Raw genomic sequence first — 15,919 nt, forward strand, 5'->3', positions numbered from 1 at the left:
ACTCGGAAAATTAAAAAGGCAACAAATAAAAAGTTAACTTGGTAGTAGAGTTCAAGGATATGTGATGCTTCGTACTTACCTCCTCTAACATGCACTTCACGACTCAGTATTGTTCCAGCAGGATTCGAAGCAAGGCATTGGTAGACTGCATCATGGACATCTTGCCTGTATTCCGATCTGGGGAAAGGAGGAAACACAAGTGTTCCATCGGATCTCGTGTGGCGCAATCCCGGAATATCTCGAGCTGAGCCACCTTCTCGAGTCAACCAATTCAGGCGGGGTGTCGGATATCCATCTGCACTACATCTCAATTCCGTGCCACTGTTGTTGGAAAATTCGACACGTGATGGTGGTTCCATACGGAATATTGGCCCTCTTGCATCTTTTCTATTTGGATCACAATCACCTGAAAATACACAAAGTAAGAACAATATAAGAATAAAATATAACCTGCCTGCTTTCACGGGAAACACAAAATCTGAAAAAAGCAGGAATAAGTTATTTAAAATGCCTGCTTTTATTTTACTCAAAATAAAATATTTCAAGTGTCTTTGTTTATGTTTAAACCGGTTATTTTATGTTTTTGTCAAAAATAATATCACTCATTCCTTTTAACACCTGTTTTTTTTCTTTTTTTTTAAAATTTATGATACGTTTTATATTGTAATAATTCTAATAAGACGTTTTCAATCTGTATTCAATTATTTAATGTACCGCTACATGGTGGTTCATTGGGTAAGGAAATGAACTGTCAGTATGAAGGACTCGTGTTCGCTCCTAGTAGCGAAATGAAGTCTACGCAGTTTCAGATAGACTGATACCAGCTTGTGTGGGAAGTAGAGGCTGCCTGTGCACTGTACTGTTTACACTACTTAATCATCCATTGGTTATGCAATTTTGTAGTCTTTATCACCATGACCCCCTTACTCATGGTGGGCAGTTGTAAGATTAATTTACCTTATTTATTTTATGTACCACGGCTTGGGTCAGGGTTCGATTTTCTGTGCCAAACGCTAGGTCCAATCGTGTGCTAGTGGTTTCTAAAACACTCTAATATATTATCCTAGACTTTGGGTGATTGGGAAGCGTGGTAAGGAAGTCGGGGGATTATTCTCACATTTTGCCACCGATCTAAATTGTACCTATATCAGCCCTCTACTTTAAAAATAAATAAGTTTTTATTTGAAAAAAAAAGGGAATTTTGGATTGTTTAGATTCTACTCTTTGCCCATACGGAAACATCCACTTGCCACAGATTTTCGTTCTGTTTGCGGCCATGGAAACAACAAAAAATACATTTCAAAGGGAAAAAAAACTTCTGATCCTGCTCTTGTTAACCCAAGTCAAAACATGCACCTAAATTTTTATACCACTTTCACACCAGTAAATAGTTTAACCACGTTGCCATAATCATCAATGTCACTCTAGACAACTACCGAGAGAGAATCTTTTACTCTAAAGTATAATAATGTTTTAAGTATAATAATGCTTAATGATAAAGTATAATAATGTTTAATGATAAAGTATAATAATGTTTAGAGTATAATAATGTATAATAATGTAAAAAAAAATAAAGAGTGCAGAAGGTAAAAAAGAATAATAAAAACAAATTGCTGAAAACGATATTTAAATAATTAAAAAGGATTTTTCCATGTAGTTACAGAATAACTATGAATAAATCGAATTATAAATATAGTTAAATAGCTGTTAGATTTAAAAGATACATTCAAATATATTTAATAAAATATTCACTGCCAGAAAGAAATCTCGAAAATATGTTGCCTGAAAGAAACTATATATTCAGGGAATTTTAAATGTAAATCCTCCAGCTTTCTTATAGTCCTCTAATTTTTTTATTTCGTCTTTTTGTTTTTATTTTCTTCTTTGCAATTTGAATGATAAGAGAGAAATTGATTCCTTGGAAATCAACTGTCTAAGTGTCCTCAAAGAAATCCTCACAGCACTTCGAAAGAGAATGGAAAAATCTTTAAAAATGTTGACAGATCAAACACAAATGTGTTACATTTCATTTATTTTCGTAAACAGATACTATCTTTTTCAATCTCAGAATATAATGAATTTATTTGTTTTCTTTTTATTTCTAACAGAAAATTTGGTTAAGAAATTGTCTTTTTCAGTGAATATTCAAAGAAGATTCATAAACTACCCAAGGAAAAATTCTGGACTAAATTACAGCAAAATGAAGGCAGTTTGAGAGCATCATCAGTAAAATCGTAACTTTTACAGTGATATTTCTTTAATTAAAGTAATTCAGGTATTTCATTGTAATTACTGCTGTGAAAACACTGCATATTAGATTTTCCACTGATAAAAATACTGCATATTAGATTCCGCATCATGTTCCGGTAAAAATGTATTTTACGGTGAAAGTAACGTCACCCTGAGTACTGGCACTTTTCACCGTAATTTGATATAGAATTTTTAACAGAGTAAACCAATCAGATATATTCCTTATTGTTTGGATTTGCTTCACTGTCCTTCGTGCTTTTATTTTGCATGTATTTCAAGTGGTACAGTAAAAGAAAGAAAAATAATAAATTTAATTATTTTTTGTGGAACTTAACTAAGCTGAAATATTTGTATATTCACAGATTTAAACATCTAAAATGTATTTTTTTTCACCTGTTTTTTATCCAATCAGTTGTTTTTAAATGATTATGGGGAGATTAGAATATATATTTGAATAAGAATATCTATCAAACAAATAAGTTCAATAGCATTTTTTTGGAAAAAAACGATAAAAATAAATTGTATTTAATGTAAAAACTAATGTGTTTTCTTATAAAATTTATGTTTTATAATAATAATGTTATTTCGGAATTCTTTTTTCTTATCCATGAATTCAGATCAAAATCCAAGAAAAAATTAAAACGTGTCTTTTCATGTCTTGAAATAAAATATTTAAAGCTACTTTGTTAACTTCTTTATTCTCTAAATGCACGAAAAGAAGAAAGATGGTTAAAAAAAAAAGAAAAGAAAACATAATTCCGGGAATGAAAACAAGTACTAAGTATTTAAATCATTTGCTTGTTAACTTTTCTGTTCATATGGTAATGATTTACCGAAAATTCCGGTATTCGAAATAACAGTTTATGTAACCAATCAGTAAGTAGTAATTCGAAACTGAGAAGTAAATTTAGCTGAATAAGTAATTCGAAAGTTCTTCAGAATTTTCATTCATTTTACCGTTTATTTGTAAAGTTTGACTTTTTGATGTTTATGCCTTTTACCAACAGGAATATTAATAGGCTGTTCATGCTTCTATAGTTTATTTGGTTACCAGAACAGCGAAACCGACTGAAAGACCAGAATCACTGCCAGAAAAACAAAGACAACGTAAGGTTCGATGCCGAGGGCTATTGTACTTCAGTCAAACACTCCTAACTCCGAACTTAGCACCTTCCGTTCGCTTGCTGCTGACCGAGGATTTAACCCTTCTATAATGATTCGGCTCATGCTAAACACACAAAACCCAAACTCCTACGTTCTTCTAAATCTTACAGAAAACTAAATTCTTACTGAGTTTATCTCCCGTTTCTAATAAAATTGCTAATATACTCTCCCGTTTCTAATAAAATTGCTAATATACTCTCCCGTTTTGGTGTTAAGGTCATTTTAGAGCAGTTAACAAAACAAAGTCTCTTAAAGATCTTAATTGCTTTGGTAATTGCTGGGGAATTTTCCACTTTTCTAGTCAGAACGAACAATATCGGACAAACTGGAAGCTCTCTAAAAATGAAACTTAATGAACACGATAAATCCGTTATCAGGAATACGAAAAGTCATCGATTGCTGCATATTTTTTGAATCTTCCGTATAAATTCATTTTCAACGATGCCAAAATTATTTCCCCCTCTCCAGTCACATCAGCTCATCTTGATGCCCTGCAATCTTTTTTTTATTCCCATGGATGCTGATTCCCTTGTTAACCCCTTAACGATTAGTTAATTTTCAAGGAAAACTGATGATAAAAGTGCCTATTTTGCCAAATACCCGCATTTAATTAGTCTGCTGACATCTAGTTTAAAATAAACTAACTATCTACAATTAACTTAAAAATTTCCTGGTACTGCCACCTGGTGTGTAAAATGAGAAATAAAATGTTTTCCGGGCAAAAGAAATGAAATCGTTTCATTCTTATTGGCGCGTTACTATTAAACACTCCAGCCCGGAAATTTGTCGGGAGTGAGAAATAGAGGGCGAAACTTCACCCCGTCATTTTCACGGGAGTGAGAAGGTTAATGACCTTTTTTCTTCACCACTCGTCCATAGCTCGTGGAAATGCATTTTCCAGTGGAAATGTATTTTTCCATGGAAATTCAATGCGCTGATTCGTTATTCTATAAGCCACTGCAGTTTTTCTAGTTTTTTTTTCTCATTTTTATTTTTTCATTTTTCATTAGCAATTTTATTTGTGTATATTTTGAATCACTTTTGTTTCTTCTCATTCCCGCCTGGCAAGTCTTAAAAGTGCACGCTTACTTTTTAAGCTCTTGAATCACTTCAACTGTTATTTCCTCTTTATATATATTTTTTAAAGTGAATGAAATTTATCGTGTTTTTTGAGCCCCCAGAGAGAAACAAAACAAAAACACTCTAAATTTTCCAGTTTTTTTGGGAACTAAAACAAAATGCAGGGAAAAGAATTTTAATTAATTAGACTGTATTTTACACAAGCTCATAGCCTTGATAATCTTACAAATGACCATTTCATTAGTGATATTCCTAGAAATAGAATGCTGCTTTAATTTAATTCTCAGATGGCATAAAAAGTTTTGCTGGAAATTAAGTTATAATTGCCGCAGTAATTACAGTTGGGAGTCATAATTACTACCTTAACAAAACAAACGCAGATACTAATTTATTTAAATACTCATTTTTGCCATATATGATCATTTTGATTAAATATATGCCGCCGGAAATGAAAAAAAGTCTAAAAAGCGAAAAACTTGAACAGCTATATTTATAATGAATTTATTTTTTTTAGTATTGAAGCAAATACAAACTCGACTAAAATAAAAAGAAAAATTGATTGCCTCGAAGACATTTCTAATTATATGAAGAAGAAAAGTAGTTTATTTGGTTTCTGTCCTTTAATTTTGTGATTTTCGGTGTTCCGAATGGGATTAATGCATTTAAAAGGAATTGCAAAGATTTTGAAAGAAGAAAAATGCCTTTCAATAATTAGACTTCTTGAGATATTTTTTGTAAGAAATTAAATTTGATTAAAAGCTTTCTTCAACTTTACAATTGATTTATAAGCTTATTTTTCTTTTCTTTTTTTTAAAAAAAAAGATAATTTTTTTATGTTTTAAAGTGTTTTGAGTTTTCAATCTTGCAACGTAAATAATAATAAAAAAGAATTTCAGGATCCTCAAAATCTGAAATTTTATTGAAAAGAAATATAAATCAGAAATAATAGTAGAAAGAAATTGATAGTATTTACGAGATACAATAACATTGTTTGCGTATAATACAAAAGTCTCAAATTTTAATCTTTCAATTTCATTTAATTTTTTTTTACAATTAAACTAACAATCTACATGCTCTAAATTAAACATAAATTTTAAAGCTGGAACAATATGCATATTTGGATTGGATATTTGGATCTGTAAAAATCCAATCTGGAACAATATGCGTAATCGCATATCTTCAAAAAACCTAATTTCAAATCCGAAAATCTCATCTACATGAAATAAAATTTAAACACTATGATATTCATCTAAAATGAAACCTGTTAAGTTGACAACTTGTTTAAATATATCCCATTCACATTTTCTAAAATAGTTGATCCAATTCGCATTGTCTAAGCCAGTTTATTCTAGTCACATTTGTTGGGTCAGTTGAACACATTCGCATTGATCACATTGCTTTTTATAATCCTAATAACCAAGAAGCAAATTGATAAAAAGAACAAAATTCCTCTTTATAATTTCACGTCTTGTCTAGTGGACCATCAAATCGGTGTCCCTGAAGTGGACACTTGTTCAGATTTTACAATATTTAGTTTTTGAATTCACGTTAAAAAATACACGTGCCATAATCGTTCATAATTGCTGAAATATTGTTCTAATAAGGAGGAAATTTGAATCTTATTGCAGGGTAATTTTATACGATTCTCTGATTCAAAATGAGCAAAAACATGGTTCAGTTTATAACTTTTCAATTTTGCACCATAATATTAAACCTAATTATGGTTCACTGTTTCTACGGTTTTTCTGCGGGAATAAATTTTTTTCTAAGGAAAATGGCTAAATTAAACGTCGGTTTTTCAAAAAAGTTCCTTAATTTTAATTTTATTTTCTCACTAAAATTATTACATTCCAATGGTAGTTAGGGAAAAAATATTTTCCATGGTGTTTTAGCCCTTTATCAAAGATACTTCTTTATGTGAGCTTTTTTTTTATCGAAATAAACGGTATTACTTTTTAAAAAAATACCTGCTATGATTTTTTTACAAATAAATTATAACTAAATTATGATAATTTAAAATTAGTTATATTTAATTATATTGCATATAATTACTATAAATTAATTATAGCTGTTATTATTTATTGAACCAAATGATAGGTCAATATTAAAATGGTTTTTCTAAGAGAATAAATATTTTCTGAGAAAAAAAGCGAGAATAAATGCTGAGTATTCCCCCTCCCCCAAATTGTTAATTTAATATTTTTCCATCGTTTTTTGTTTCTCATTTTAGATACTACTTTAGCTGAGTTCATCTAATCTTTTCGATTAAACTCATATTAATATCGATCTATGAATTTTTATTCTGGCTTACTAGTGAATATATTAGTAAGGACAAACAATAGGAAACTACAATTTTTCGTTGAATCGCTTTTGTTAGGATTAAGACTTTCTTTATGTTTCACAGATTTTTTTTTTACTTATTTATAAAGAATAAAAAGAAGAAAACATGTGGACAAAGTAAGAAAAGACCGAGAAAGAAAGCAGTTTTGAAACTAGAACAAACATCGATTTAAGATCTTAATCTTCTTTTTGTTTCCACCCAATAACTCCTTTCCTATATTTTTTCTATGCGCAAAACTACAAAGCTTCAGCACTCAGCGTTCGTAAAAGGAAATTGATGAAACTTGTAAGGAATTGAAGATCCATATTCTGTTACATTGGTTAGTTTCACAAACGGAAGTTTTTTTGATGGTTTTCTTTTGTGTAGACGACACTTTGTGAAAAACAAAAAACTTTTTTTCGTGAATTCCATGTCCTAGATTGGATTTTTACAGATGTCTTATAAAGCTGAGGGTGTCCAGTTGAACAAGGAGATTTTCTTTCAAAGTTATTTTCTTTAAAGGAAACGAAATCCAAACGGCTTGTATTCTGCCAAAGTTTATTGACCAAATAGTTTAAGATATAAAGTTCCTTCGTGAATAATGCAATAGACTACAAAATTAGAGGGGAATTACTTTATTTTCAATTTGGAACTTTTGTACAAGTGTTTTGTTCTCTGAAATTTTTTTTTTCAAATGTGTTTGTTCAAAAATTAAATATATTTTTTCAATCTCTAAATATTTCTTTGAAATTTAGAGAAGAGTTTAACCTTTACAGAGAAAAAAAAATTCAAAGCCATCGGAATATGGGGAAGTTGACCATGTTTCAAGCTCTATGGGAATGCCTAAAAGTTCGGTAATATATGGGCAGATCTCTAAAACCTTTAGCTTTTGAGAATAAAATAAAATAATAAAAAATAATAGGCACACTATTTTTACACCTCTAGAAATGTTTTAAAATGTATAAAATATCAGAAAATAATCGTGAACATGGAAAATTTTGATGCCTTTATAAGAATAAAAAAAAATTTAAAATTTTTGAACTAATTTTTCTAGGTTTATAATCACAAACTGTCATTCGATGAGGTTACAGTTACGATGTCAAGACCGTAATCAGACGATGTCAAGACCGTGTCAAACCGTAACCTCAGGATTAATTAATTGATTTAACTGGATTAAATTGGATTAATTTAACGTATCAGAACGTAGTTTTTCCCCAATGTTTTACTAATTGAAGATATTTTTTGACAGAAAATAATTAAAGTAAGGCTTTTTATACATTTTGTAATAATTTAACTTAATATTAAAATTTTTCATTTCATTTATGATACTAATAATTTTTGATGAAGAATAAAGGGTAAATATGGATGAAATTATTAAAAACAAAAAATTGCTCAAAAAAAAAGAAAAATAGGTTCAATAAGTTTATATGTTTATGAAATAAAGGATACTTTCGTCGTTTTCAAGATTTTTAATGAAATGTATGTAAACCTAGAAAAATTAGTTCAAAAATTTTATTTTTTTGTTTATACTTACATGGGCATCAAAATTTTCGATGTTCACGATTATTTTTCGATATTTTATACATTTTCAAACAATTCTGGAGGTGTAAAAATTGTGTGTCTATTATTTTAATTACTTTTTTTTTATTAACAAAAGTTGAAGGTCTTACAGATCTGCCATTTTAGAGACCAAAGCACTTTGATAATGACTTTGAGACAATAAACAATAAAATATAGTCTAATAAATGTGAATGAAATATGTGTTACAACTTGGTAAAAGTTGTAAAATTTAGCAATATTATCATAATACTAAACTGCATGTCATAAAAACCAAGACAAAATGCCCATATTTACTCCTTTTCTAGGTTCAATTCCTGAACTTAGGTACAAATCTGAAACCACAAGTAATTCAATTTTTTTCCACGCAAGCTTCGTGGTGTTTCTATTAATTTCCTCAAAAATTATAATTATGATTTGTAGATTTTTATTCTTTCCTCATTAAATTTATCTGCAAGTAAAATGTAATTCAGTTGAATCTCATTTACAAATGAATGAGTCTGTAAATAGTACAAAGAAACGACGGGCGGAAGGATAATTTATACACTTGAGAATCGAAAAAGCATTATTTGATTTCCAATTAGAGACGCAATTAATCTTTAAAACACCAATTCAAAAGTCATTTACTCTAATGTCATGGAGGGATTCAATTTTTTTTAACTGCAAAAATACAATGGTGCGACATCTAGACTGAAGGCGGAAAGTGGTAAATTACTTGAATGTTTATCATTTAAATGTGCTATTTAAGATCCGTTTTAACGATGTACTTCACACATACCCGAAATATATCTTTAAGTGAGAGCGTTTAAACAGATAACTGAAGTTGCATAAATTAGTACTTCAATAAAGTGACTGTAAATTTTTAAAAGGAAGTGAATAACATCAAACGGGACTCCTTTTTAAGTCTTTTAATGCGGAGATTAGATTTTTGCTTAGAGTTGTGAGACTTAATTTATACCATTGCTTTTTAATTTGTTATAATTCAGGTTCTTATGATATGAAATTAAAAAGGATTTAGTATTGGCAAAAATGCATTATCGTCGGATAGCCATAATTTGTCCCGGATAGCCTGGTTGGCAGGGCTCTGGACTCACGTTTGGGAAAACGAGAATTCGAATCCTGCTGGTCGAAGATGTAAATGGTGACTGGTACACGTTTAAAATTGTCGGGTCTCAAAGTCCACCATGTTCGCTTATTCAATCAATGACTCTGGGGGTACTGAATTAGGGATTGATCGTTCTGGTCAAAATTACGATCTGTGGACGAATGAGTGGATGTATTAATGGGTCCGCCCTATAAGCGATTGTAACGTATGGGTGTGGCAGCAGTCGAGTTCTTGGCCATAGATGGCGTAACTGGAAAACAAGAAAAACCACTCCCCCTTCTGCCTCAATGGCCAACGACAACAATTACAACAGCAATCATTGAGAATTTAATAAATTCATTATTTTTTTCTCCATTATTTATCGTATCACATTCAAAAATTCGAAAAAAAATGTTTTTGAATTAGAATATATGCTCATTTTCTATTTCATCTAATGCGTAAGAAAAGGTTAAAAAAATCTATTGTAAGATATACACCTTTCTACAACAATTCAATCTGAATTATTTTGAATGATAAAATGCGAAGTATAGAGAAATCAGAAATAGAAAGAAAAAAACAAACGTGTTCTTTGATATGGTGAAATGCACAACAATTATGAAGCTCCGACTTTTGACCGCTCATCTATATACTACTTGGACCATCTGTTTCAGATTATGGTTACCCGCTATCTTTTCAGGGTCACGAATCTAAATCCGTCACAAAAGGATGAATTTAGAGAAAATATAATACTATATATGATATCTTAACTTAAAATATCGTCTGCACTAAATTATTAGCATATTTAGGGTTAGAACTTCTAGTTATTAGGATTGAGTAATAAGACACGAAAATCTAATCATTGGATAATATTTGTTTAAGTTAATTATTTTTTTATTTTGTACATGTACAATGGATGCAATAATTTAATGTATTCAACATTGCGGAAATCAGAACTTTTTAAAAATATTTTAATACTATTATGAAATTCCTATTCAAATAATAACTCGTAATTTGTCAAAGAAATTTTTAAAAAATTTAAGCACTTTCATGTTTTATACATACCCCATATAATAATATGTCAACGTGACTGGATGAAAAATGACATAATGACTGGATGATAAATGACATATGATGCAGGGAAAAAAAAGAAAAAGACAATTACATTATTTATAAAACTGAAATTCCTTATCTATCAAAAAATAGCTCAAAACTACAAATCACTATTTTTATGTAATCATCACTTTTAAAAAATACATTTTAAACTATATTTAGCTGTCATGGGTGATTTTTTTCAAAATATTGATCTCTAACTCAATCTATCGTTCTTTAACTTTATTTGAATATATTTAAATTGCAAATCGTCAATTGAAATATGATATGTCTCTTTCAATCATTGTAAGACTGAAATGTGATTCAATTATCATAAGATTAAATTATGATTCAATTTTCAGAATAAAACATTTACACACTTTCTTTTCCTTTAAACTAAAAACTCTCAGGATATTTTACTGCTTTTCAATTACACGCAAAAAATGTAACAATTTAGAATATATCCAGGAAATGAAACTTTCGATCGTTAGATATATATGTAAAAATTGAAGAAATTTTTTTTTCAAATTTTTAATCATAGTCGAAACTTCTAAACTCAATTTAGATGGACACCAATTATCATCAAGTGATTAATAGAATGAAAAATGTCGTGAAAGAGTTTTAATCAAAAAGGAATTGAAAACAATGACTGCTGAAAAAATTTAAAAATGATTAGTTTTAGAAATGAACCATGTTAGGCTAAATCCAACTAAACAGATAAAAGGCAAAACAAGGAAACAAAAAATATTGCTTTGCGTTAAATCATGATATATTTGCAAATAGTAAGTGTTTTTCAAAATTGAAAAAAATGTTCTTTATTGATATGGACTGTAATAATGAAAGACCACTAAAACTATAGAAGGCTAAATGAAATTGCATTATGAAGATAACATCCTATCTGAAATTGAAGTTGAAATTTTAATATAAATAATGACTAACAACGAAAATAAAAACGTAGCGTAATTAAAATAATACAATATTTTTCCAAGAACATTTTTAAAAATAAAATTAAATTTCAAATGGTTATTGTTTTTAAGATTACCGAAAATTATACGTAAACAATATTTTTAAAACTCGCTGATAAAAATAAACTTTTGGATTATTTTTAATCTGAAATTGAAATCTATTATAAAGCTTTTGGTCTCATTTTCAATCAAAGAAAAGTTTAAGAAAAAACCAACCTAAAACAATACAAATGTTTTAATAAGAAAATGTTTAGATTTAAAAAAATTAAATTCTCAGGGTTTTTTAGATTGCAAAAAAATATTCACTATATTGAAATATTCTGTGACAGTAAAAACTAACTAAAAGGATACAGGAGATGATATCCTATATTAACTTAAAATTAAAGTTGAAGAATCTGGTAAGAATTTAAATCGACAAAAAAATTAAAAATTAATTTATTTAAAAAAATAAATTAATTTTTTTCTAAGATTACCGTTGATTTAAAATTTAATTGCACAGGATCAGCGTTTTCAAGATCGAAAAAAAAATAGTTACTGATAAAAATAGACTATCTTAAGGAAAAGTGGCTGATTGATGAAGGAAAAAATGAAAAAAATAGCATTAGTTTTTGCATTTTAATTCGGAATTAGAATGTTTTTGATCAAAGTTTAGACCAACGTCGAATGTCTAAAGACATATTTATAAATCATTTTTAAAGAAATTCATCGAAAATTTGAAAATGAAATAAAATTGCAAGCAGCTATTCAGTACAGTTTGCAAACAGTGATTATTTCTTAGTGGCTCGATAAATAAACCTCAAGTATGCGAATTAATTAGTACAGACGATATATTTAGTTTGGAAATCAAACACGAAAACGTACTTTCTCTGAATAAAATACCTATTTTTGGATGGATTTAGATTTTTGACTCTCAAAATATAGGGGGTAGTAGCAGTCTGGTCCTAATAGTTAGGTTAGGAGAGGACTAAAATTTTGATCCCTTAATATTAATTTTACTTTTTACGTGTTTCGCTTTATCTCGAAATTTTTTCAAGCGAATCGAAAAATGTTTGCACACAATTATAGAATTCGTTGTCCAAAGATAGTTACATGCAAAAAATAACCTTCATTAAATATTTATATATTTTTTTACTAATTTTTTTTTGATAATGGTCGAAAATTTTTTGAGTTGTAAGGTATACAATATTTTGCATCATTTTGAAGAAGGTAATTTGACATGGCGGAATGCAAAATTTGAGCAAAGTCGGTCACATGGAATCTGAGTAATTAAATTTTAAAAAAGTCAAATCAAAGAAAGTTAAAAAAGTTAATCAAAGAAAGTACGTTTTTGTGCCTGATTTCGTAATTTAAATTATCGTCTGCAATTATTCATTAGCATTTGAGGTCACCCCGCGAGCTCTTAAGAACGACTCCTAGAACGTGAAGAACCGATTATAAGATCAAATATAATTCCAGGTGTTCCATTTTCCTTATTTATTTATTCATTTTTGCGAATTGTACATCAAAATTGGGTAGTTTTCACATCATCGTGACGTTCTTCTGCATGCACCTACCCCTTGAAATTGACTGTGATCTCGCAGTTCTAAAGAAATGATAGAAAACTAAATGAAATTAAATCGAATATGTAACCTCTAATCTGAAATTTAAATATAAGATAGATCTTTTGATAGAATTTTCGACCAAATAGAAATGCAGAAACAAAAAAAATATTTCTTTATTTAAAAAATTATGCATAAAAATTTCGAATATTTGCAAAACTGCAAGTATGATTAGTAATAGAACTAAACTGTAGTAGTTCAAATTCAAAGTAACTATAGAAGATAAAATGATATTCATCGGATAGATAACATCTAATCTAAAATTGAAATCTAGTATATATCTAAATTAGGAGTAACGGCAATCGTAAAAATAAATAAAAAAGAATATTGCAAATTTATAAATTAAAAATAAAAACTGCCCAGTTTCAGTTCTCACAAAACTACAAATATGATAAGTAATCTAACTAAACTGTAGTAGTTCGAATTCAAAGTAACGGTAAAAGATTAATTCATCGAATAGATAACATCTAATCTAAAATTGAAATCTTATTTTGATCTTTTGATCTAAAATGGGAGCAACAACAAGTGTAACAAAAAATAAGTTAAAAAAAGTATAGACAATTTATAAATTAAAAATAAAAACAGTAAATTGTCAGTATTTACAAAACTACAAAAATGAAGATTAATAGAAATGGACGGCGATAGTTCACACTCAACGTAACGATATGAGACTAAATGGAAAAACCATTCGAGCTTTTTATCTCTTACGCCAGCAAAACATCTAATTTTCTTCCTTTGAAAGTTGAAACAAATGCAACGCCTAAAAATAACACAGAGGAAAGGAAATTTTGAGGATACAAAAGACCTCATCAACGAAAGACGCAATAAGAAAACGCAGAAGATAACCTTTACATGGTTCCTGTGTACTACAATTTTAAGGGAAATAGGAACCGATAAAGGAAATGGAGCAAAACGTTGAAGAAACGTATCTCGTCGAGGCTAACAAAATGTGATATTCGAAAGCACTAGACATTTTTACAACGTACAATAAATGATAGAAGGTTATCCATATTACAGAGGATCTCATAAAAAACACGTACACAAAGGAAATTTTAGACAGTGATGAAGAAATTAGATAAAAAAAGAATAATAAAAATACACTATGTGAAAAACGTGATCTGACGTCAGATATTAGTTGATTTACTGTATAGTGCCGTTACTGAGTCTCGTGGATGCTGAAGTTAAATTTTTAGAAATGGTTTATGATTTTATGTTAGCTTATTTTGTGTCTCACGAACTCCAAATTTAGATATCTAAGACATATGTACGGAAAATATGTTGGCTCATTTAAATTTTAATCTAGACTTTGAATCTATTTGTTCAGTTAGTGTATTGGGTTGATTCTCATAGATGCAAAAAAAATGTAAACTTTTAGAAATGGTTTAAGATTCCATTATAGCTAATTTAGAATTGCAGCTTAATTTGAGCTTCGTAAACTCGAAATTTAATTACATAAGATACAGTATAGAAAGAGCGTTGAATTATTTATATTTTAAACTTATTTCGAATCGTTTTGTTCTGTTATTGTATTGGAGTGAATCTCATAGATGCAAAAGTTAAAACTTTTAGAAATGGTTTATGATTTTATGTTAGCTTATTTTGTGCCTCACGAACTCCAAATTTAAATATCTATGACATATGTACAGAAAATATGTTTATTCATTTAAATTTTAATCTAGACTTTGAATCTCTTTGTTCAGTTAGTGTATTGGGTTGAATCTCATACATGCAAAAGTTGAAACTTTTAGAAATGGTTTATGATTTTATGTTCCCTTATTTAGTTCCCTCTTTGAGTTGCGTAAACTCCAAATTTAAATATCTATGGAGATAATGTTGGCTCATTCAAATTTTAATCTAGACTCTGAACCTCTTAGCTCAGTTAGTGTATTGGGCTGAGACTCATAGATACAAAAGTTAAAGCATTTAGAAACGGTTTATCATATTAAGTTATTTAGAGTTGCAGTTTATTTTGAGTCTTGTAAATTTAAAATTTAAGTATCTAAGACAAAGCATTAAAATAGTATTTGCTCATCCTAAATTTTAACTTGATTTGAATCTCATAAACTTTGAATTTCTTTAGTTGATTTAATGTATCGGGCTGATCCTGAATCTCATATAGATGCAAAAGTTGAAACTTTTAGAATGGGTGTATAATATTAGGTTAGGTTATTTAGAGCTGTATCTTTATTTTGAGATCCTTAAACTTCAGATTTAAATATCTAAGAAGCCCTGTAGTAAGAATGTTAGCTGATCTAAATTTTGAGATTTATTGACATTGAAACTCTTAGCTATCTAGAGTATGTGAAGAATACTAAGTCTTGTCGATGAAAAAGTTTAAACATTTAGAAATGGTCCATGAACTTATTTTAGGCTCTTATTAACAGTTCTAGCTTAGTTCTAGTTTTAGTCTAAATTCTAGTTCATAAATTATTTACCTGGGATTTACTTATAAGCAAAAGTATCTAATACAATTTTTGTACTGGGTTAAAAATACATTAAAGGATCAATACATCAGTATCAATCAGCACTGCGAATGAAACTAACGTACAAAACTGAAATGAATATTCGGATATAATTTACAATGTTAACATATTACTTAATTGATTTTTATTTATTATTATTTGCTGCTTTGCCGGTGACTTTATGTACTTAGATTAAGACAAAAACGAAAGTTTTATAAGTCCAAGAAAACGAAGAAAAACGAAAGAAGTTTATAAAAATGAAGTTTTATGAGACCATTCCATCAAAATAAGGATTAATTATATTCTGTATCATTTGGCATGATGCGAATGCTCAAAATGTTTCTTAATCA

The 15,919-nt window shown here is 28.9% G+C and overlaps 1 protein-coding gene across 1 annotated transcript in view; it reads right to left on the reverse strand.

Annotated features, from left to right (window-relative positions):
• LOC107440526 (cell adhesion molecule Dscam1) overlaps positions 1–15,919 on the reverse strand; it is a 191,873-nt gene that overhangs the window by 150,280 nt on the left and 25,674 nt on the right. The window contains exon 2 of the mRNA XM_043047307.2: positions 80–406. Within this exon, the coding sequence (XP_042903241.1) occupies positions 80–406 (327 nt within the window). The remainder of the gene's footprint in view (positions 1–79; positions 407–15,919) is intronic.

This window comes from Parasteatoda tepidariorum, chromosome 1 (genome assembly GCF_043381705.1).
Source record: "Parasteatoda tepidariorum isolate YZ-2023 chromosome 1, CAS_Ptep_4.0, whole genome shotgun sequence".
Classification (NCBI taxonomy): Eukaryota; Metazoa; Arthropoda; class Arachnida; order Araneae; family Theridiidae; genus Parasteatoda; species Parasteatoda tepidariorum.